This window comes from Carex rostrata, chromosome 14, assembly GCF_964058835.1.
Source record: "Carex rostrata chromosome 14, lpCarRost1.2, whole genome shotgun sequence".
Taxonomy (NCBI): Eukaryota; Viridiplantae; Streptophyta; class Magnoliopsida; order Poales; family Cyperaceae; genus Carex; species Carex rostrata.
The window spans coordinates 8,112,369-8,133,999 of NC_135931.1; the positions used below are offsets into that span (position 1 = coordinate 8,112,369).

At 33.8% G+C, this 21,631-nt stretch overlaps 3 protein-coding genes across 26 annotated transcripts; all 3 read left to right on the forward strand.

The window, feature by feature from the left end:
- The first annotated feature begins 413 nt into the window (after positions 1-413).
- On the forward strand, positions 414-5,380 carry LOC144565436 (zinc finger protein WIP5-like). The gene is made up of 2 exons (XM_078315192.1): positions 414-945; positions 4,851-5,380. The coding sequence occupies exons 1-2, from the start codon at positions 544-546 to the stop codon at positions 5,313-5,315; spliced, it is 867 nt and encodes a 288-aa protein (XP_078171318.1). The 5' UTR covers positions 414-543; the 3' UTR covers positions 5,316-5,380.
- Positions 5,381-8,885: 3,505 nt separating this feature from the next.
- LOC144565029 (SWAP (Suppressor-of-White-APricot)/surp domain-containing protein / D111/G-patch domain-containing protein) lies at positions 8,886-15,554 on the forward strand. 24 transcript variants are annotated; one of them, XM_078314640.1, is made up of 10 exons: positions 8,886-8,973; positions 10,111-10,542; positions 11,173-11,311; positions 11,890-11,999; positions 12,552-12,671; positions 12,992-13,129; positions 13,669-13,854; positions 14,154-14,332; positions 14,843-14,899; positions 15,327-15,554. In XM_078314640.1, exons 2-9 carry the CDS (start codon positions 10,146-10,148, stop codon positions 14,867-14,869), a joined length of 1,296 nt encoding a protein of 431 aa, XP_078170766.1. In that variant the 5' UTR covers positions 8,886-8,973; positions 10,111-10,145; the 3' UTR covers positions 14,870-14,899; positions 15,327-15,554. The 24 variants fall into 24 exon arrangements, 23 of the variants coding, with proteins under 23 accessions (XP_078170766.1, XP_078170773.1, XP_078170784.1 ...); XM_078314647.1 differs by having other exon boundaries at positions 12,998-13,129; XM_078314658.1 differs by having other exon boundaries at positions 12,998-13,129; positions 13,675-13,854.
- A 3,011-nt stretch (positions 15,555-18,565) lies between these two features.
- On the forward strand, positions 18,566-20,594 carry LOC144565033 (ras-related protein RGP1-like). Its single transcript, XM_078314660.1, has 2 exons — positions 18,566-18,933; positions 19,922-20,594. Exons 1-2 carry the CDS (start codon positions 18,713-18,715, stop codon positions 20,367-20,369), a joined length of 669 nt encoding a protein of 222 aa, XP_078170786.1. The 5' UTR covers positions 18,566-18,712; the 3' UTR covers positions 20,370-20,594.
- Positions 20,595-21,631: the final 1,037 nt, after the last annotated feature.

Consider the following 21,631-nt stretch of genomic DNA (forward strand, 5'->3'; position numbering starts at 1 on the left):
CCATTTTGGATCTCAGGGATATTTTGAAATTTATACTTGCCATTGAAAATACAATATATAGAGATTTATTTGGTCTAAACTAAAAAAAGTTACCTGTGCATTAAAAGTTGATGGTACAATTGAAAGTATAAAGAAATATTACATATCTTCACAGGTTGCTACTTGAAGCACTTATTGAGTTTTTGTCAGTGACAGTTCAGATATAGTGTGTTTAAGGTAATATATGTCTACGCTGGCGCCAAGGGAATGTTAAATGATTCCTTTTACACTACTTTGACCAGATCACAGCTTTTCGTTGCACAGTTACACTCTCTATCCCATCAGGCCATCATACAATGTTATAAGACAGCTGGTCTAGCCATCTTTTTTACTCCACAATTTTCATGTACCGCTGACCTCTCTCTCTCTTTTTCTTAGAACCTTGGCAGAGGCATCCAAATGTGAAATGTCTCTCTCAGTCTGTCTGTTTCTCTCTATAATAGAACCTAATATGCACTGCTCCTCCACTTTCGCAAGCAACACCTAATTAACCCTAATCATACCATGAGCGATCTAACGCACACTTCATCGATCTCATCTTCTTCTCCTCTCAAAGAAACTCTCCCTCTGTTAGCTCTATTTTCCCAACAACAAAACACATCCAGCTGTGAAATAAATGGAAATGAATGTCGGCAACTACTGAATATGAGCTCTGACATTACTGTTACACTGGAGTTAGGTCTACCGTGTGATAACAGTAAAGAAAAACTTTCTAGTGGAAGTGAAACTGCAGAGAGAGAACCAGATCACGGGGAAGAAACGATAGCAAATTATGGAGATGCCATTGGGAGGTTGAATAAGGGAAACACATATTGGATCCCGACGCCTGCTCAAATATTGCTTGGCCCGACACAATTTTCCTGCTCAGTATGTCCAAAGACTTTTCATAGATATAACAATTTACAGGTATGTTTTTATTTTTATTTTATATCTCTCTACATCTAAATATCCTCTCTTTGTTTCAACTTAATTTCTTTCTCTTCAGCTTCAGAAAACCAAATCTTTGATATGCATATATAAAGCTAATAGTTCTTTTCAGCAACACGAAAACAAGGAAGTTTGGTTTCACGATTCTTTCTGCTTTTTAATTTTGGTTGAAAACTTGTAGAATAACAATATATAATTTTTTTTTTTTCATTACAGGTATTATAACAGTAAAACTTTCTCCTTTTCTCCCTTGGTACTCTTTTTCATTCTTTAAATTAATCACTGTTTCTTTACGGCAAGATACGTTATCTTTACTACAAATTAAACAACAGCATTAGCAACAACAACAATAATAATAAGATATAACAGTAACGAATTCAACAGCATCAACAAAAGTTATAGTATAGTAATAATAACAACAAAACATAAATAATATTATGTTTTGCGGAAATTATATATGATGACCTATTTTAGTGAATAGTTTTCTGATCTGTTACACAAGAGTTACATAGTATTTAATATTTATACACATCCTTCTAACGGTATTATTACCTACGTACTCTTAACGTACGGTACTATATATATATATATATATATATATATATATATATATTCTATTTTAAGGGGAAAAAAAAGGTGGAGTTTTATCTTAGCTCCTTTTTTTGCCATTTATATAACCTATGATGACAAATTGACATGGCCATATGACTTTGAGGCTATTTTCTAATTAATCCTATTTGATCTTAATTTTACATTTTATTTTTCAACAAATAACAATACGATGATGATAAGAATCAACTAGCAATCAATACCGATTATTAGTCAATATATTGAGCACGCAAAAAATAAAATGTCAACTCTCTAGAGAAAACGAGAAGAGCATGCAACACCAATAGATTATATTATTATATTTGTAATTATTGGAGTTATCTTCTATGTATATTCAAATAAATGTATTACATCAAGCATTAATTAATCGATCGGTGTCATATATACTCTATAAATTACAAAACAAGGTATATAGTCAGAGGAAGCATTAATTAGATTCTAAATTTTGAACAATATGCTTATAATTAGACCTTATGAAACTTCACATTTGTCAAATTCGCAATGTTGAAGAACCAACAATCGTAGGACACGTGTCAGAATTCCGGTATATATCTCTGTGGATCCAAGCCAGATGGCTGAAAAACTTGTGCAACAACATTAATTCTTGCTCATGCTATATACTTGCCTATTTATCTGTAGCCAAGAACTAGCGTCACTATATATAGGCTACTATTATTTATGTCTCATCTCTGCATCTGTTGGTTAACATATAACGAATAGATGTTAATACTCTAAGTACTAACCATTCACACAAAGACTAGTGATTCTACATTTTCATTTTTTAAGCTGTAGATGAAATTCAGCTGATCATTATGCAATGTTCTCTATTTAACTATTAAATCCTTGAGTCAAGCCTTGTTTGAACATACTCCTTGGGGTGGATCCAGTCTAGAACCAAACCGGCGGCGAAGCCAACACTTACATGCAAAACCTATACATGCCTGGCATATAGAAGTAGAGGAGGGATCCGATTACATCTTTTTTTAGTGACACCGGATTACATCCTATGTTTACAAAGTCCAAACAATCGATCCAAACCGTTCAACTTGTTGGATATGTTAAAATGTGCTTGTAGATCAAATTTTATATTTTTCTGAATTTTTTTACTATTTATTAAGATGGGTACAAAAATTCAATGGTCTGAATATAGCGATTTTGTTAAATACTTAATAAATAGTAAAACAATTTAAAAAAAAATGTAAAATTTGATCTGCAAGCACATTTTAACATATCCAACAAGTTGAATGGTTTGGATCGACTGTTTGGACTTTGTAAATTTTGAAAATGGAGAGTGTAATTCGGTGTTACCAAAAAATGGTGTAATCAGATCCTCCTCATAAAAGTATTAACGATCGAAAAGAGTACAAGGATGAAAAATAGGTATAGAACCACGTCCCAAAACCCTGATGACTCTTGATTGACACACTCCATGGAGTGGATCCAGTCTAGAACCAAACCGGCCGAGTTGACACAGTTACATGCCATGGCATATAAATATATTAACGATAAAAAAGAGCACAAGGACGACAAATATATACAGAACAAATTAAACATCTGAAAACCTTGATGACTCTTGATTGAAAAACACTAAAACAGCTAATTAAATTATGGGATATATATATGATTCATAATCACTGTTAAAATGAAAAACAAATCCAATCATATATTGAAATTAGATGATGATCAGCTGAAACAGACATCACACCCACCGGCAGATTTTTTTTTTTTTGAAAGCCCGTAGGCGATTGCATTAATTGCTCCGATGATTTACAAAGTAGCTATTACATATGATTCTTTTGTTTAAATTAAAAAGCATTAAAACATATAAATTGAGCTACTTGTATAATCATCTAATTTGTTATGTCTAGAAATAAAAGATACGTGAAGTCAAATAATGCGAATTGGTCTATTCATATATTAAAACCCACCGGCAGATTTGGGGTTGCTTGTGGTGACTAAGTTTTCATATAAATAGGAATTAGAATTTTTCAGGGGTGAAACTAGAAAATTGAGATTGAGGAGGCTGTATAAGTTACTCACTGTAATAGTGTGATATAATTTTATTTTATAAGGGGACTAAAATATAAAATACAAAGGACAAAAGTGCTATATACTTTAAAATTGCCCTGCATTAGTTTATTCAGGCTCCAAATCTCAACATTTTTGTTCCGTCCCTGATCACACCTTCATATATAAGGTCCAATATAATGAAGGAGAGATGTTGATTTCCAAGAGGCAGCGCATGAGTTGATCATACTGTACTTTGAAAATATTGGAGAGTAATGAGAGCCAAACAGTGTGATGATTGAACCAGCTGACAGCGCTGGTGGCAGTGTTCTCATCTCAACTTTGGAGAGTCAAATTTTGTACTTATTCTTGTAAATGAGCGATTACTGATCGACAGATCGAGAGAGTAGTATCTTTCAGACTCCTATTCTCACTATTCTCTCTCTCTCTCTCTCCTTCTCACAAGGTACAAATAATATTCCTACACTGCCTAGAGCATGTGATCAGTTCTAGTTGAATCCAAAACAGTTTAGAGAAAGGTGGCAGAACTTACCTGTTGCCTTGTTAATTGACTTTATAAATTTAAAATTATTCTGGATAGTCTGTGTTAGGGCCTAGAGCCCTAGACAAGGTGTATTTGGGCTCGGATGGCGCCATCTAGGTCCATCGATCAGGTCCATTTCGGATGTCTAGGGGGCCGTTTCCATCTCTGCAACCTGTCACTGAATTCGAATAAAAAACAAATGCTGAACAAAATATATTTAAGATCACCCTGTCCGTGTTTGTAACTATAAATAGAAAATATCTTGTTTACTACTTTTAAAATTTATTCTAAATTCTCTGAAACCTATGTCGTTACGTCGGTACTTGTGTTATCTTAATTAAGTTGGCCTCATACCAGTCTGAAATTAGTTTTCATCTTTATTTGAGTAAATTTGATATTGCTATTTAGCGATTTATTTTCTAGGGGGATTTTCATGTATACCCCTCAAAAACTTCAAATTACATGTTTTTCCTTTTAAACTTTGAAATTACATATTTCCCCACTTCCAAAAATGATAAATTTACCCATTTTATTGTCTTCTATATTAAAACTCATTTTAAATCTATAAAATATCCATTTTACTCTTTATTAAAAGCATAAAATATATATTGCTTGCACTTATTTTCGAATATAGAGAAGTAGAAATTTGTTGGATTCAGTTTTCTTCACATTTATATTGCACCTATTTTCGAATTTTTGATCTATCTATCTATATTTCTTATAGATGCACATGTGGGGTCATGGGTCACAGTACCGTAAGGGACTGGATTCACTAAGGGGCATCCAACCGAGTGCCATGTTGCGTCTCCAATGCTATTGTTGCGCCCCCGGATGCCGCAACAACATAGATCATCCTAGATCAAGGCCTCTAAAGGACTTCAGAACTCTTCAAACCCACTACAAACGACGTCATGGTTCACGTCCCTTCTCGTGCCGGAAATGTGGCAAAGCCCTAGCTGTCAGAGGCGATTGGCGGACCCATGAAAAGAATTGCGGTCGGTTGTGGTTCTGTGTGTGTGGTACCGACTTCAAGCACAAGAGGTCTTTAAAGGACCATGTTAAGGCATTTGGACATGGTCATGGTGCCTATGGACTAGGTAATAATGCCAAGCCATTTGTGTATTTAAAGGAGGAAAATGCGCTTTCATCTGAGATTAATATTAGTGCTGCTTGTGGAGTTGGTAAATGAGGGTTGCCATTAATTAATCATTTGTTTTGTAATTTGTTCAGTAATAAAACCTTGTTTGGGACAAAGTTTGTTAATTAATTTGTCATTAAGAGAAGTTGTTAATGAACTAGCTAGAGATATTGCCTAAACAATTGTTTCAAGACTTAATTAATAAACCTTGTGTGGTTAATTTTAAGAACTAATGAATATTTATCTCCAAAAAGAAAAAAGATCTGATGCATATATTATTTGCTTGTTGTTGATTTATTGAATAATTCATTGTTTTGTTTACAAATCTGAAGAGAAAAATTAATTTATGAGGGATTTAATTAAATTAACGGGGACTTAGTTGTCATATATTATTTATTTTTATGTTTTCTTTTGGTTATTTTTCATATAATTGAGCAACATTTTATATAGTTCTCCATAAAATGCTAAATTTATATACACACTGTATGAGAAGTTAAAGAAGAGAAACTATGTACTACGATCACAAACTTTAATTTTGAGAAAGGGGAGGTAGCAGAGTTGGTTAAGAAAAAAAAAAAAATCCTAAGACGGTTATCCAAAGATTATTGAGAGTTTGATTCCTCCTCATGACTTCGCAGCCTCTGCGAAGGTTTTAAAAAAAAAATACTATGATTGCATACTCACATTATTACTGAAAGTCTGATTTTGACTCTTCAACTATTAATTTAGTTCAGTCATGCTCATACTCTTTCTTATTTATTGAAATTTCTAATTTAACAATATTATAATTTCAAGATTGATTGTCCTAAGTTCTGTCACATCACATCTTCAATAGATCCCAATGAAATTAAGTTCAATTGTAAGGGATTTCATGTACTGATTTTCCAGAGCATCATATATAGGACTGGATTCAGAAATCAGAAGGGAATACTGAACATCGGGGAGGAATTTGATCAGGGGAAACAGAATGATGGAACCTAACAGTACGGATGACTTGTTTATAATCTCAGTATAAGGGAATACTGATCACATTTCATAGCATCTTTCAAATAAACCTATTTTTTGTTTTTATCTCAAGTTACAAATATTCAGACACACCGCCCGGAGAGCATGTGATCATTTGCCCTACTTGAATTTTCTGCACAGATTCATTCTGTCTGTTTGTTTTAAATTTAATTGTGCACATTCAATCTCAAAAAATTAAACTTATTTCCTTCTTTTAAAACCAAACAAAGATAACATAAATTAAATTTTTAAATATTAACAAAACTTTTCTTCTAAATTTTTTTCGGAGCGAAATAGATCGGTATAATTAAGAGAGTGATACAATTTCAGAAAAAAAAAATAAATTCTGTTATTTACACAATGTTTTTAACTTATTAGAGGTGGAGTCAGAAAATAGATCAATAGAATGAGATACAATTTTCAGAGTATAACATGATTGTATAAACAAATTAACTGAGAGGATCTGGACTTCATTGAGAACTACGTATGCCACAGGCAGGAGACAATATGACCGGTTGATATTTTTATACACAGCTTATTTTGTTATTGACATAATTAATACAATTTAAAATTTTCAGTTGATTGAGAAGTCTCCAAAAAATTATTCTTTCTCATTAATTAATTATCTGCACATCATTACGTACCTTCTTTTTTAGATTTACAAGTATAATTATCTAGTGGTGAAGGATAAACGTGTAGGCCTAGCTACTAGCAAGAAAGATACAAACACTCTGTAGTAAGTGGACAAGTCGAGTGTCAGGTGAGGTGACGCATGCCTTTCTGCCAATTATTCTTTGCGACTGAAACACAACTATGATAATTATTATTTGTGACTGAAACACAACTACATATGATGACAAGTGGAGGCACTGTATTAATTTCTTTTCCTGTGATTTTATTGATCAATCATCGCAGGCGCCAGCCAACTGGTAATTATGTGTCGAAATGGTAGGACGTACTATCATGATCGAGGTGCATGCATGAATCACTTAAAGAATGGCCCAGGTGCAAACACCTCGTACAAAATTACAAACATTCTCTCTTTTTGTCCAAATTAATGCCTGATCAGTTTTTGTTTTCACATTCTCTCATGCGAAACAGTTCGCGGTGTCGCTTTCTCTCGAAACAACTGTAGTATTTGTATAAGATAGGAGGGATCCATAACTTGGATAGTTATTTTTTTTTTTAATAATTTCGATAATTTTAAAAAATAAGTTTATCGATAACTTCGATATATAGTTATTTATTTTTAGTACTTTTGATATTTTTTAAAAATAAGTTTAAATTTAAAAATCAACATGTTGTCTATATGATTTATAGGCCTGTATATAAAAAGCTCGCGTCTCGTGAGTTGCTCGGACTCAGCTCGGTAATGAACTCGTTAACAACTCGTTCATTTAAAATTCGAGTTAGTCTGACTCGAGTTGAATTCGAGTTGGACTCATCAACTCGCTCATTACAACTCGTGACTTGTTTGATTAATGATTTCCTCGGTAGCTTTCGGCCCATTTAATAGGGAGCATCTAGCTATCCTCCCGTATAGGGTTGTATAAAAAGCTCGCGACTTGTGAGCTGCTCAGACTCAGCTCAGTAACGAACTCATTAACAACTCGTTTATTTAAAATTCGAGTTAGTATGACTTGAGTTGAGTAACTCGTGAGTTCAACGAGTTGAGTTCGAGTTGGACTCAACTCGCTCGTTACAACTCGTGACTCGTTTGATTAATGATTTCCTCTGTAGCTTTCGGCCCATTTCATTTTCCCGACTAGATGTGACTAATCCAAGTTGACTCAACTCATTTTATTTGATCATTTCGTTGTGGATTGTTTGTTAATTCAATATTTACTTCTCATATTGTTACATAACAATAATTATCAATTCAATTGTTCAACATTTCAACACCTTAAAGGAGTTGACTCACGAGTCACGAGCCAACTCGAGTAACTCGTGAGTTGAATTTGAGTCAACGAGCCAGCTCGGTTCAGTATCAACTCGAGTCAACTCGGCTCACTATCTTGCGAGTTGAATTCAAGTTATCCATAACTCGAGCTAACTCGGTTCGTTAGTATTTATATGATGCGCCTATCATGGTACACAAAATGAGTTGAAATTTCAGCAATTTGAAATGAACGATATTTGATGCATCATTGAATAATATTCAAATTGCATAAAATTTGATTGTTATTCTATCTATCTTAGTACAATAACTATATTTTTTTTGTTTTAAATTGTATTTGAAAATTAATTTTATTATTATCAAAATAATCATTATCAAATGTCAAAATAATCTCTTTCCCCAAGATAGATCAAATATATTGAACCATGAAAGCAAGACAATCCATTAGTTAAGACAAATCAACTTGTTTTCAAATTCGGATGAATTTTTTTTAATGCAATAGAAAACCCCTCATAATAACTAGGCTGAATATTAATTTCTCAAATAACAATTGAAACAGAATTTAACATTCCGTACAAGGATGCTCTTCAGATTGAGCACGCAAGTCTGCACTAATCATACAGGCCCATAAAATTTAGGCCCAAATCTTACCACAATGGACCGACCCAAAGCCCAAATGAAATACTCCGAGAAGTCGCAGACTCATTTTATGGAGATCTCCATTCTCCATTATAACTAAAAAAAATTGACCGACCCTGACCTCAGTTTTCTCTCACAAAATTGGGATCGCGTCGCATCTTTCGAGAGGTAATCCGATTTTCATTCTTAGGTTTTCTCAATTTCGTCGTCCAACCTAATTTTCTTATCCGATTTCTCTCTGGTGAATCGAAGGTTTGCTTTCTATTACTCTCTAACTGTTTCAACTCTAAATTCTTCTTTCGTTTTGCATCTCGTTTTCATCTATTACTCGAATATGCTAAATTTATGTTTTCCTTCACACGCAAGAGGTATAATATCTGATGCGGTAATTCTTGCTTATGAAGTCGTATTAACAGTTCTAATAACTTGGATTTATTGCCTTTTATTTTTCCAAAAAATTGCCTTTGAGGCACTACTTAAACACTTCCCAATCGAGTACAAAGTACTTTCTAATGCATCAATTAAATTCTTCAAATTTTTGTGTTAAAATTAATTTTAGTATTTGTCAGAAAAGAGTTATGTTATGCGTAATGGAATACCGAGACTTCCATTTTTGAATTTGTTAGTAGCCTTAAGGAAGGGAACCAGCAGATAGGATTGGGTTCATTCTTTTTGGCTCTTTGCAATAGCTGCATCTTCTCCTTTATACTATTTTTTTGAAGAATAGGCATAAATGCCCTTCCATTATATAAAAAGAAACATTAAAGAGACTAGTTCAATAAGAGAAAAAAAAAATGCAAAACTACCCTGGAAAAAGCCAAAATGCCGTGCATTGGTCTGAGGAGCACACCCAGTATCCCTAATCAGATACTGAACTCATTGACTGACCCATCAAGAGCAGTATCAAGATTTCAGCTTTATTGAAATCATCATTGACCTGGCAAAAACACAATGATCCCTACCCCTTAAAGCAAACAGCAAAGGCACAAACAAATTCTTCTCCTTTTGAAATATTGTCATATTTTAAGTTGTGCTCAAACTGCCCATTACATTTATGTTTTCTCTTTATAAAAGTGCTTAAGAATGTAGGGGGCAGTAGAGTGCTTCTGAAAGAAAGTTTTGAGTGTGGAATTGATAGTATCTTCATACTATATAGGAGCGTATATCAGATATTTTCCATTTTCCATGGTATCCATGAAATCTCGAGGTCTAGTGGCGGGCACTTGAATTTTTTATCCTACTTTTCCTGATTTGTCAACAACTTATTTCATGTGTAAACTCTAAGCTAAAGCTTAAAGAGTGCAGCATTTGACATTAAATAGAAGCTGAACAAACCGGCAATGGAAAAGGACCTCTTTGCAAATGATGGGTCCTTCATGGAGAAATTCAAACAAATGCAAAAGGTTATGGAAGAGAAATCGAATACAGTTAGCACCAAACCACCTGTTTCTTCAGTGCCGCCAATGGTTCCTGCAAAGCCATCTGTTGTGCTAAACAAGAGGCCCTTGGATCAGAAAGGGAGCATTATGAAGAAAACAGATCAGTCAACTGGTACCAGTTCTGGTGCCACCGGCAAGCTTGCTTTTAGTTTGAAATCCAAATCAAAGGTTGTAACTGCACCTGTGGGATTTGGTATGGATGAAGAGGATGATGAGGGAGATAATGGAGTCTCTCCTCATGAGCCAGCCAAGCGTCACAAAATGGACCAGGGGCTCGGTTCGGAGAATGGTGTTGTTGGTAATGTCTTCTTTATTGTAGTATTTTAAAATGTTTCAACTGGAATTTCTGTCAATTTGAAGGCAGTATCAATATTTCTTCATCTTAAAAGGCTAGAAATCCACAAAAGATGTAACAGTATTCATGTCATATAATACCATGTTAAGAAAGTTTTTCTTTTATCCAATATTGCATTTATCTATAATTTTTGTATTTTATATTTATTATTAGCTCATTAGCTCTGATCTAACAAGTAATAAGTAATATTTATAACACCATGCTACCTATTGAATTGTTTTTTACCTTATCTGGGGGGATAGATTTGTTTTAATTATTGTTCTTTTGGATCTATTTCTTCATATGATCTGATAAATAATTTACCTATTTGAGAATTCGTCTATCATAAGTAATGTTGATTGGAAAATTACTGGATTCAAACGCCCTCAATAGCTCTTGTTAGTTAGGGTGCCTTTTGGCAAGATATGTTTTATTTTTCATCTTTTCATTCTATTTTACTTTCACTGATGAAGTGCAGTGGATAGTATAGTTACCCAATTGAGAACTGGTCAAAATTGTAGGGTGTTGGTTGTAATGCAGGAATGATATGTAAATTGATATTTATTTAACAGAATTATTTAAGTGGTAATGCAGCAGAAACAGGTGTGCCATCACCGCCTAGTGATTATACTGTCAGGAAGGTTATTGACAGGCTGGCCAACTTGGTTGCAAAAAACGGAAGACAACATGAGCACGTCACTCGGCAGAGAAACCCTGGCGATACTCCTTTCAAGTTTGTTTTTTCTTCTTTCTTTTAGTATTAATATTTTCTGTTTTCATTTGAGATGTGGTAAGGCAAGGAAAACAATTATTGCAATGCAAGTATTATGGATAAAGCTGTCAATTGGTATATAGTTGCTTAGTATTGGCACTCATTACCAATTAACTTATAAAGTCATACTCGCCCATTTCTTTTAAGGATTATGCCTTGAGCATATCTTACCAGAAACTATATAGTAAATACTTGAAGAACAAATTAAAATGGCATATTAATACACAGGAGGGCCATACTGTTACAAGAGGACATTGTACAAGTAGATGGGACCACTGCAAAATGATTCTTTTGTATTTTTTATGCTAACAAATGTATTAAACTTTTTTATACTAAAGAATTAAAAAAAAAAGCTATAAGATGAAAATCAAAACTTGAAAAAGCATACTTATTAGATGCTGAGAACAGTTTTAAAGTTATTTTGCCATGGAGAGAATACTTCCTTAAGCATTTGTTTGTTTGCAATGTGTATGTGTATTGTGACTTTACATTGTTATTTTATTAATAGTTGAATTTATACTCTTTGTTTGGTTATCAAGGTTCTTGTTTGATAAGAATTGCTCAGAGTACAAGTATTATGAGTATAGGCTCCATGAGGAAGAAAAGGCTCTTGCCCAGTTTGATTCTCATTCTGCATCATCGCATCATGGTAAAGACTTAAAAATTTATAGCTAAACAAAAACTAAATGCTGATTGCATAATTAGGGTTAAGTGGATTACTTTATACAATCGAAGGTTGATTGAGCAGGACAAATTGTTCAGTTGAAAGTTTATGAGTGTATATGTCTGGATCAATTGCAAAATTAGGGTAAATGGAGTTAATTGAGGTTTAATTGGATAGTCTCGTCTTTTTTATTAGAGGCTTAATAGTGGCGGTGTAAGAACTGTTTCTTGATGGATAAACTGAGGTTTATTTGGCCAGACGAATTGCAATATATGCCTCTCTGTACAGTTGGAAGTTACTCAGGCATGCACAATTATGGTTTTTTTAGTCTTTGTTACACAAATGAGGGCAGGTTGGTGGGTCTGTAGCTTTTATAGTATTATATTTTTATCTGTTGTAATCATACAATACTGGTACATGTATACATGTATAAACTAGTATATCATCAATGCCTGATCCATGTATTAGCTATTTTTGATGGACATACTATGATTTATCACGACTGTTATTCTCATTGTCTCTACATATTGAGTGCAGTCAATAATACTTCTACTGCTGGTTGGTCTGGCGGGTCCCAAAGAGGCAGGCCTCAACAGAAATCATACCAAACTCCAGCTGCAGCTTTGTATGGTTCAAGCCAAGAAGCTGGCTCTTCAGGTAGTAGTTGTGGACATTTAGTACTGACAGTAAGTGGCATTTAGGTTTCAAAATTTTTGACATATGTGAACATAGTTCCTGAATGTTGGAAATAAATGTTAGGTATGTAAACCTTATTTGTATAGACAATACCCTTTTTCAAAGTTGGTAAATCACAGCTCAACATATGTTTCAGATTTTTCTATGTTGATTTTTTGGACATAGTAAGAAGTAATCATACCAATGTGGTACACTTTTGCTTTCATTTAATAGGTTTTAAGATTTACTATAAAACTCATAGCAGTGATTAGTTTTGGTATGGAGTGCATGACATTTATTAGAAACAGGTTCAGCAAGTGGGCCCCCATCAGATCCAGTTGCGATGATGGAGTTCTACATGAAAAAGGCTGCAGAAGAGGAGAAAAAGAGGCCACATCGCTTATCTAAAGATGAAATGCCCCCACCTCCTTCCCTTCAAGGTATCTCATTTATCCCCCAATTTTAATAGGTTGATTGATCTACCAGTTATGATTCCTGATAACTGCACATTCTCAGGTTGCTCGTGTCTATTGAAAACTTTGATAAAGAGTCTCATTTTTATGGTCAGGTTTTTTGTTGAGGTCTATGGTTGAGTTCAGGTTGTTCTGACAAAATTTATTTGGATATGTGGTTGTGTATATTCAGCTTGGGGTTGTTCAGCTGCGACGTGATTGTAGTGTAAAGCATAAAAAAATGATTTAAAAAAAAACATTTTGGCATTTTTTTTAATTGTTGATCGTTTTATCACTGTAAGCTGCTGAATGCTAACTTTAAAACCTTCGACAGTTTGAATTATTTTTAGTTGGAGATGATAGAGCAGGTATCTGGGTTGGATTTTAGATTTTTGCAGTTATACATTATTTGTATGCTTAGTTTCTTTATTTCTTCTCTTTGTTTAACATTCTCATAGGAGCAACCTGGTATAAATAGTTACTCGACAAGTACTAAGTAACTTCTATTGTTATTATTTTTCTTAAAGCATCAGGATCAGGTAAAAAAGGTCACCACATGGGCGATTTCATCCCTCAAGAGGAATTAGAGAAGTTCATGGCACGCTGTAATGATTCTGCTGCGCAGAAGGCTGCAGAAGAGGCTGCACAGAAAGCTAAGATCCAGGCTGACAACATTGGTCACAAACTTCTTTCTAAGATGGGGTGGAAAGAAGGTATAATTGTACTTCAGGGGTTAGTTTTTCATAGTTTTCTTGTTGGTGGTCCCAAGTAGGGCTGCATGTTTAGCTTGGAGCTCATGGCTCACTTGTGTTCGATTTGAAATGTATGATATTTACCATTCTGCCAACACATGTCATTTACCTTTGGAATTTAGAGAAACAATTATTTTCTCATGCTGCAACTCTACTAATACATTGCGTAAAATGTATTTCTTCATTTTTTTTTTCATTCTTTTCTTTTGTTTATGCTTAAGGTAGTATGGAGTTGTAATTGTTTAGATCTTGCATTATAGGGGAAGGACTTGGGAGTGGCAAGAGTGGGCGGTCAGACCCAGTAATGGCTGGAGATGTGAAAAAAGACAACCTGGGGGTGGGTGCAGTGAAACCAGGTGAGGTTTCTGCCGAAGATGATATCTATGAGCAGTACAAGAAGCGTATGATGCTCGGCTACAAACACCGGCCTAACCCTCTGGTACAAACTATTCCCTCTTATATTTTCTTTCTATATAATTAATCTAGTTACACTATTTGTTGGTTGTCTCTTCAAGGGCTCTTATGTCACCTGAAACATACTCTCTCCCAAATACATAATGTAGGTCTCTTGAATGTTACACTCCAATATTTGTGATCATGAAGCTGTTAAATGTACCTCTAATATCCGATTTAGTCTCATAGCTTTTTAAATTGTATTGATGTCTAAATGTCTAATAGAAGATTCAGGACCTTCCTTTCATTTTCAATCTTTTAGGATGGCTTCCTCTTTTTACACTCCAAAACCATAGAAAGCCTAATGTACTTTCTTTGAATGAACAAGTTTGAGAGGGTTTTTCTCTGTGCTCCTCTATAGAACTGTTTAAGAGGAGTTTTACAGATTTTCAGATGTTCTGTTAAGTTGGGACAATATATTTCTTTGTTTGGTTCTGTTTGGTTCATTTTACTTTTGAGAGCTATTAAAGGGAAAATAATTGTTAAAATGTTGTAGGGTAACCCAAGAAAGGCATACTATTAATAACCGCTCTGTGGTCCTGTCTCTCAAGCTGTAAGACATACTCTTTTCTGCTCTTCGTCCCTATTCTTATCACTTCATTTTTACCTTTTTTTTAATTACATGTATACTTTTTGCCATTTGACTGCAAATTTGCCATTTTATGAATTACGTATCATAGTTTGCTACATACATGGAGGTTATTATGCTACACTTAGGTGTTTGTGTGAATTATTTCCTTAATTGCCTTGGTAATCCATTAGTCAATTTACTATTAGTAAAAAAATGACCAGTTCTTACCACAAACTTCACATCTGGATGCAACAATAATTTATTGTTGGCCCGACCTGGTAATTGGCTTCCTGCTTCAGCTGCCATCTTGAAATTTCAATAATTAACCATTGCCATTGGAGTTATATTGACTTTACCTGTATATTTTCTTATGGGTTTCTGGCCTTGCTTCTAATTTTATTTTTTTCAGTGTTCTCAGGATAAATTGTGGACACACTGCGGCTGTGTAGCTTTGGCTAGTAATTTAAAAGGAATGTTTTTTTCTGAAAAGTTTGTTATGTTTTTTTTTTCTTCTGGATTTTAGATATTCAATAGGGTACTTGTGTTTAAGTTTATGGCACTTTGATCCCTGAAGGTTTAGCCTTCTCTGTGTTGTTCAATGTTGATTCTGTTCTTAAATTGGCTTTTTGTATCTTTTATGTTTTTATCTTTTGGTATTCTGTGTTTCTATGTGGAACGATCGCACGAGGACTTGATGATTATTGTTAGGCCTTCAATCTTTTAGGTAAATTATCAGATGCTGAAAAACCATCAGCGAAAAGAAAAAAAAATGGCCTGGTACAGTGATCATTCGCAGAAATCCACTACAATTAGAAGGGTATTTAGCATGATAGGGACGTCGTGTTAAAGTAATTAATTTGGGAATTTCAACAGAAGTATAAGAGTATTCTGAATACATATCTATTTAATGGGATTATCAAGCCAAGATAGTGGCGACAAAGCAGAAGTATTATGATACGCAACAAGTTGATCAGCTAATATTAATGTTGTATATAAAATGATATCGAGCTTCTAGATAGTGGTGACAAAGCAGAAGTTTTCTAGGTTTTTATGCCTTGCTGCAAGAAATGAGCAATATAGGAGATTTGCTGATAAATTGTACTTGAGCAGCAGCAGTGCGTTAATCCTTTAGCAGTAAAATCAGAGGCGAAGGCACACATTGTAAATGGGGTCAATTGATCCCATTTATTTTCATAATTTTTTGTTTATTATGAAAATGTTATGGAACTGTCAAATTAATCTCCATTCGCAGCACAAAAATTTAATACGCTTGATCCTTATTCATGTTTAACTCTCATAGTCTGAACACATGACTCTGCCTCTAAGTAAAATGCATACTCTATTTCCCTGTTAGACTTTTCTATACTAGAACTCAAGAGGGCCTCTTTTATTGTCATTCATTAACGACCTAAAATGACTGTTATGGTCTGTATATTGCAAACTCTTTATTTCTCTTGCATGCAAAGTTATTTGAAAGTTGAAACAGAGGTCTAAAGTAGCCTTATATTTTTTTGTTTTGCTATAATTGTTTCTGTCGTGCGTGAATTTGTTTCTAGTGTGTGGTTGTACTCGAAATTTGTTGTGTTCCAATTAATCTGAGTAAAGTTTTATTGTGTTCCAATTAATCTGAGTAAAGTGACTGGACCTTGCTAATTACTTGAAACGGGCAAGGTGTATGCCTTGCTATTTGTTTAGGATGGTTTATTAGTTCCTGTCATGCTCACAGCAAACAATTGTGCAACTTAATGCTAAAACAAGTCTTTAATCATACCTCTGTCATGTTTAATTGCTGGTTAATGCATGTAATCTCGTATTATTTTTGAAGACTTTCTGTAATAGTAACTAAAGCTTTAATTATGTCTTTAGAATGGGGTGATTTTTCAAATTAGTAAAAAAACAAAAAAATGAGGTTGAGTTTACAAGTTAGAAAATTTGAGGCAGACTTTGCAAATTAACAATTTTGAGGCAATTCAGTGACTTCACTGCACCGAACTTACTAAATTAAATGTACAAGTTTTTGTTAATTTTTAAAGTAGGAGCACATGAAAAAAAAAGTTAAGTTGCTTATTTTTTATTATTGTAATTGTATTGTATATAATTTTTTTTTAAAGGGTTCCGGCGTTCCGCTACATTCCATCATCTTAATTTACATGGTTTTTCGAAAATTATATCTGAGTTTCTCCGTAAAGAGATGAGGGAGATTATAAATCATGCCACTGCACTAAGCCTGCGATTTTTGTCATATAATTGATATTTTGTTACGTAGAATATATATATCATTGTATGCAGCTACATACAAAACTTGTCACATTTATAAAGCATACTTATGTTGTGGTTTATTGACCTCTTTACCACCGCTTAATTGCTAGTTTTAAACCTTGCGTAGTATGCAAAAAGTTGATGAGATCAAGTGAGATAATGCTTTTTTTTTTAGGATAGAAGGATTATTGCAATTGGATGGTCTGAATCCGCCTTACATGATAAGAATGAGTGCATGATCTGAGTCTTTCGTTTTAAATCGGATGAAAATCATTGGGTTAGTTATTCTTAGTGGGAGCATTAATGATGAACAATACATTGTGTAATTAGAGATTTCTTTATTGCTGTTGATGAAATAAAAATAATTTTATACAAAATTTGCACCGCATATCTATGAGGTAATATGTTAATATCAACGCGTTGAATGCAATCTAATATTGTCCAACAACATAAATGCAGTTCCGAGGAGGGAACATGCGTAACTATTAAAATGAGAAAGATACAATCAGATTAAAAACTTAAGCCGAGCTGTGTCATATTTGCAAATGTAGTCTATAAAATTATTAAATTGGATTCTGATTGATGCCAAACGCACCAGAAGTTTCTTTAAAAGTGAGAGAGGAATTGGCTCCACACAATTTTCCACTAGGATCTAAAAATCGCCGTGTATTAGACGATCAGACTTTTAAGTCATACAAAACCCACCAAAAATGAAATAAAGTAAATAAATTAAAGTCTCCACCAGAGAAAAAAATATATATATCTCACTGTATCTCAACTTCAAAATTTGATTAACTATAATACATAAGTAATAAAATAATAAGCAAGGTTAAGCGATAATGGACGTGCCAATAATTTTAATATCGCAGCTTGAAGTTTACAGCTTTAAAATTATAGTAAATAAGAAAATTATGTTGTTAACAGGAAACAACTAATTATTTATATATAATACATATTTATTATATGTTAGTAAAAAATGTCATATTTATAAGCATTATAAAAAATGATATCATTTATGACATATCTGATATGTAGTAATTCTGAATTTTCTATTCATTACGATCTCATAGAAACAATGATAACTATATGAGGTTTGTACAACATAACGATCACTTTTTCAGTTATAAATATTTGCATGTTGAAACATGTATGATTGACAAATATATTTGTCTAACAAATAATTAGTTACTCGATCTTAATATTTAACTACATTATTAACATTTAATTAGTTAAAATTTAAAAATAAGATATTATGGTGGGTATAGAAATCCATAGTCCGTGTGAGTTAAAAATGACAAAACATGTAAAAAATGCCCTGTACGAAGTCAAAATCGCGCTGTCAACTATCTTGAACTCTTTTTAATACCTGAAGCTGAAAGGTTGAATTCAACCGCATATTAATGGAGCCGTACCCGGTATAGGTAACCAACTTCCCTTCTTTCCCCGACGAGAAGTCCGAGAGAAGAGAAACCGTTGAATCTCTCTCTCTCTCTCTGTAACCAAAGAGGCCAAATAGGATAGGCCAAATAAAGAGTAATGTCGACTATAGACACACAGCAGGGACTAGACTACGTATTCAAGGTGGTTTTGATCGGAGATTCAGCTGTGGGGAAGTCGCAGCTCTTGTCTAGATTCTCTCGAAACGAGTTCAGTCTTGTTGCAAAAGCAACGATCGGTGTCGAGTTTCAAACGAGAACTGTCATGATTGATCACAAGATCGTCAAAGCTCAGGTCTGGGATACCGCTGGTCAGGAAAGGTACTCATTCTTTACTGATTTTTGAACTATCCGTTCATGAATTTTCGCTGGCTGAGTACCCATTAGTTGCATAAAAAACCATGAATTCCTCTATTGAAAAGTGATGTCATTTGTTATAATTGTGTGAATTTATTAACTAGGTTATTTAGAAGTCTCAAGATGATGCCAAAGTCGATTATAATTAATTGTGGGATTTGTCTCAGTTGTGACTTGAAATGTTCTGTAGGAGACTAAAAATAATACTTGATGGAATTTTAGGAGCCCAATTTACATTAATTTATTGGCCAGTTGGTTATGTTAGAACTTGGAATAAGTTAGGGATAAATTCAGTATCAGTTGTTTTTGTTTTAATCACCAGCATGATTGGCACATTGAAAGGGGTACATGTTGGAAGGATTAGCTTTTTATGTATGGTGCTCAATACATGGCTTTCAGAACAAATTTACAGCTTTTCTTATTTTAATTTTATATAGAGGGATTAATTATTTTATGAACGCCTAGTTGCTTCTACTTCCTTTCTCTCTTTAATGAATTTTTATAATACCATTACTCTCTAGAATAAAGAAAGATGTTATGAATTATATTCAACATTTTAATTTAACTTGAATTACATAGTTTTGTGCCTTGTCTTAAAGACTAGCTGGACTAAATGGTACTTTGTTCAGACTTCTGTATTTTTACAGAAATGAGTGGTATACTGGGGAAACTAGAACCAGTATTTAGTGACAAGAAGTTATTAAATGTTTTCTTTTTCTCTGAACTACATCAAGATTGCAATCGGTGTGAGTGAAGGTGGACGAAATCATAATTCTAGACATTTGCAAACAGCGGTGCTTTTAGTCCAGAATAATCTTTTTATTTAATTGCAAAACGCCATCTAAGAACAACTTACAACTAGCTCTTTAAGTGATCAGTTGCAGTTCCAGCACTGACTGCGATGACCACAACCATGCCCCAACTGACCAATTTAATAACCATCTCTGATCAGGTACCGTGCCGTCACCGGTGCATACTACCGTGGAGCTGTAGGTGCAATGCTGGTGTATGACATAACTAAACAACAATCTTTTGAGCACGCATCTCGATGGCTAGAAGAAATTCGGTCACATGCTGACAAGAACATAGTCATCATGTTGATTGGCAACAAGTGTGACCTGGGGACACTACGAGCCGTCCCGACTGAAAATGCAAAACAATTTGCACAGGATGAGAACTTGTTTTTCATGGAGACGTCAGCTATGGAGTCTACAAATGTGGAGATAGCTTTTCTGATGGTTCTGTCAGAGATTTACCGGATTGTAAGTAAGAAATCATTAATGGCAAATGAGGAATTGGAGGCCAGTAACAATACCCGGCTGCTGAAAGGGACAGACATTACTGTCCCCATTGACCAGGAGGTGGAAACCCCAGTCAAGAGTACATGCTGTTTGTACTAGCATTTTATTGGTAATGTGGAATTTGGGTTGATCCAGGTGCTTTGTTTACTGTTTATGATATGTATTTTTTTGTACATTTTGAGAATAAGTTGATGGTAGATTTCAACTTTTGACCTTGGGCTCAGGGTGGATTGATTATGTAGTTAGATTTATACTCTTCTACACGTATACAGAATTTTATTAGTATAGGATAAGATTTTGCAAAGGATGGTAGCATTTGGAGTATGACTTCTTATTTGTTGTATACTACGAGGGGCTTAAATTAATTATGTACATGAAAACTGAAGAGCAATGCCAGATCATATCTTTTTATGTAGCTAATCAGTCAACTGTTGATGTCGGCTTATTCCAGATTCAAGCTGTTTTTGTTTTTTTTTATTAATCTCATTCTTAGTTATGCAGAGGTCGTTAGAATAACAATTACTTACTCAGGGCCTGCTTTTTTCGGTTTGTGTTTTAATTGGTGTAATTACTTCTTTTATCCGTTCTTTTGTTTTGTTTTGTTTTGATTTTTTTTTTTTTTTTCATTTTTTCGGCTGGTTTTGGAGCATCAGAACATGATTGAGATATCAATAATCTCAGTATATTTCTGATGGAAGTTGTATTTGCTTAGAGAAGTCTAAATTAATGATTCTACTTTTTGTTATCAAATTAATGTTGCCAAGCTGACAAAGAATTAAGCTGGTTAAGCAGAGCATGAAATCTCCATTTCATACCATCCTTTCAAGCAATTTGTCAACTGATTTTGTTCAACAATTTTGTTTTTTCTTAGAATCTGATAATGTATGCACTAACGCAAAACATTTTTCATTAAATGAAATAAAACAATTTACAAAGGCAAAGAACAAGCAGAAAAGAAAGATAATTTAGCTAGATCTAAACAAGTAGCGTGATGTTAAACCGAATGTTTTTTTTAAGGTTAGTGGTTTTAAATTCCATCTAACAATTTCATTGATAAAAAATGTATTTACAATAGGTCAAATGACCGTAATTCCTAAAATTTATGTGAAATATAAACTTGATTTTATTAAGAGAGGAGTACTAGACATATCATATCTTCTACACAACTATCTCACATATCACACTACTCATGGACGCTCATTCACCATGAACCTCAATCTACTATTTATATGATTCTAATGTCGGCTAAGGTTGGTTCTAGATAATACAAATTGTTTCTACATAATTTCTAGTGAATTCCATTGACTTTGCTATTACTAATTTCGATGTCGGTTGGCCCTCTCTTGAATATTCTAGAATAA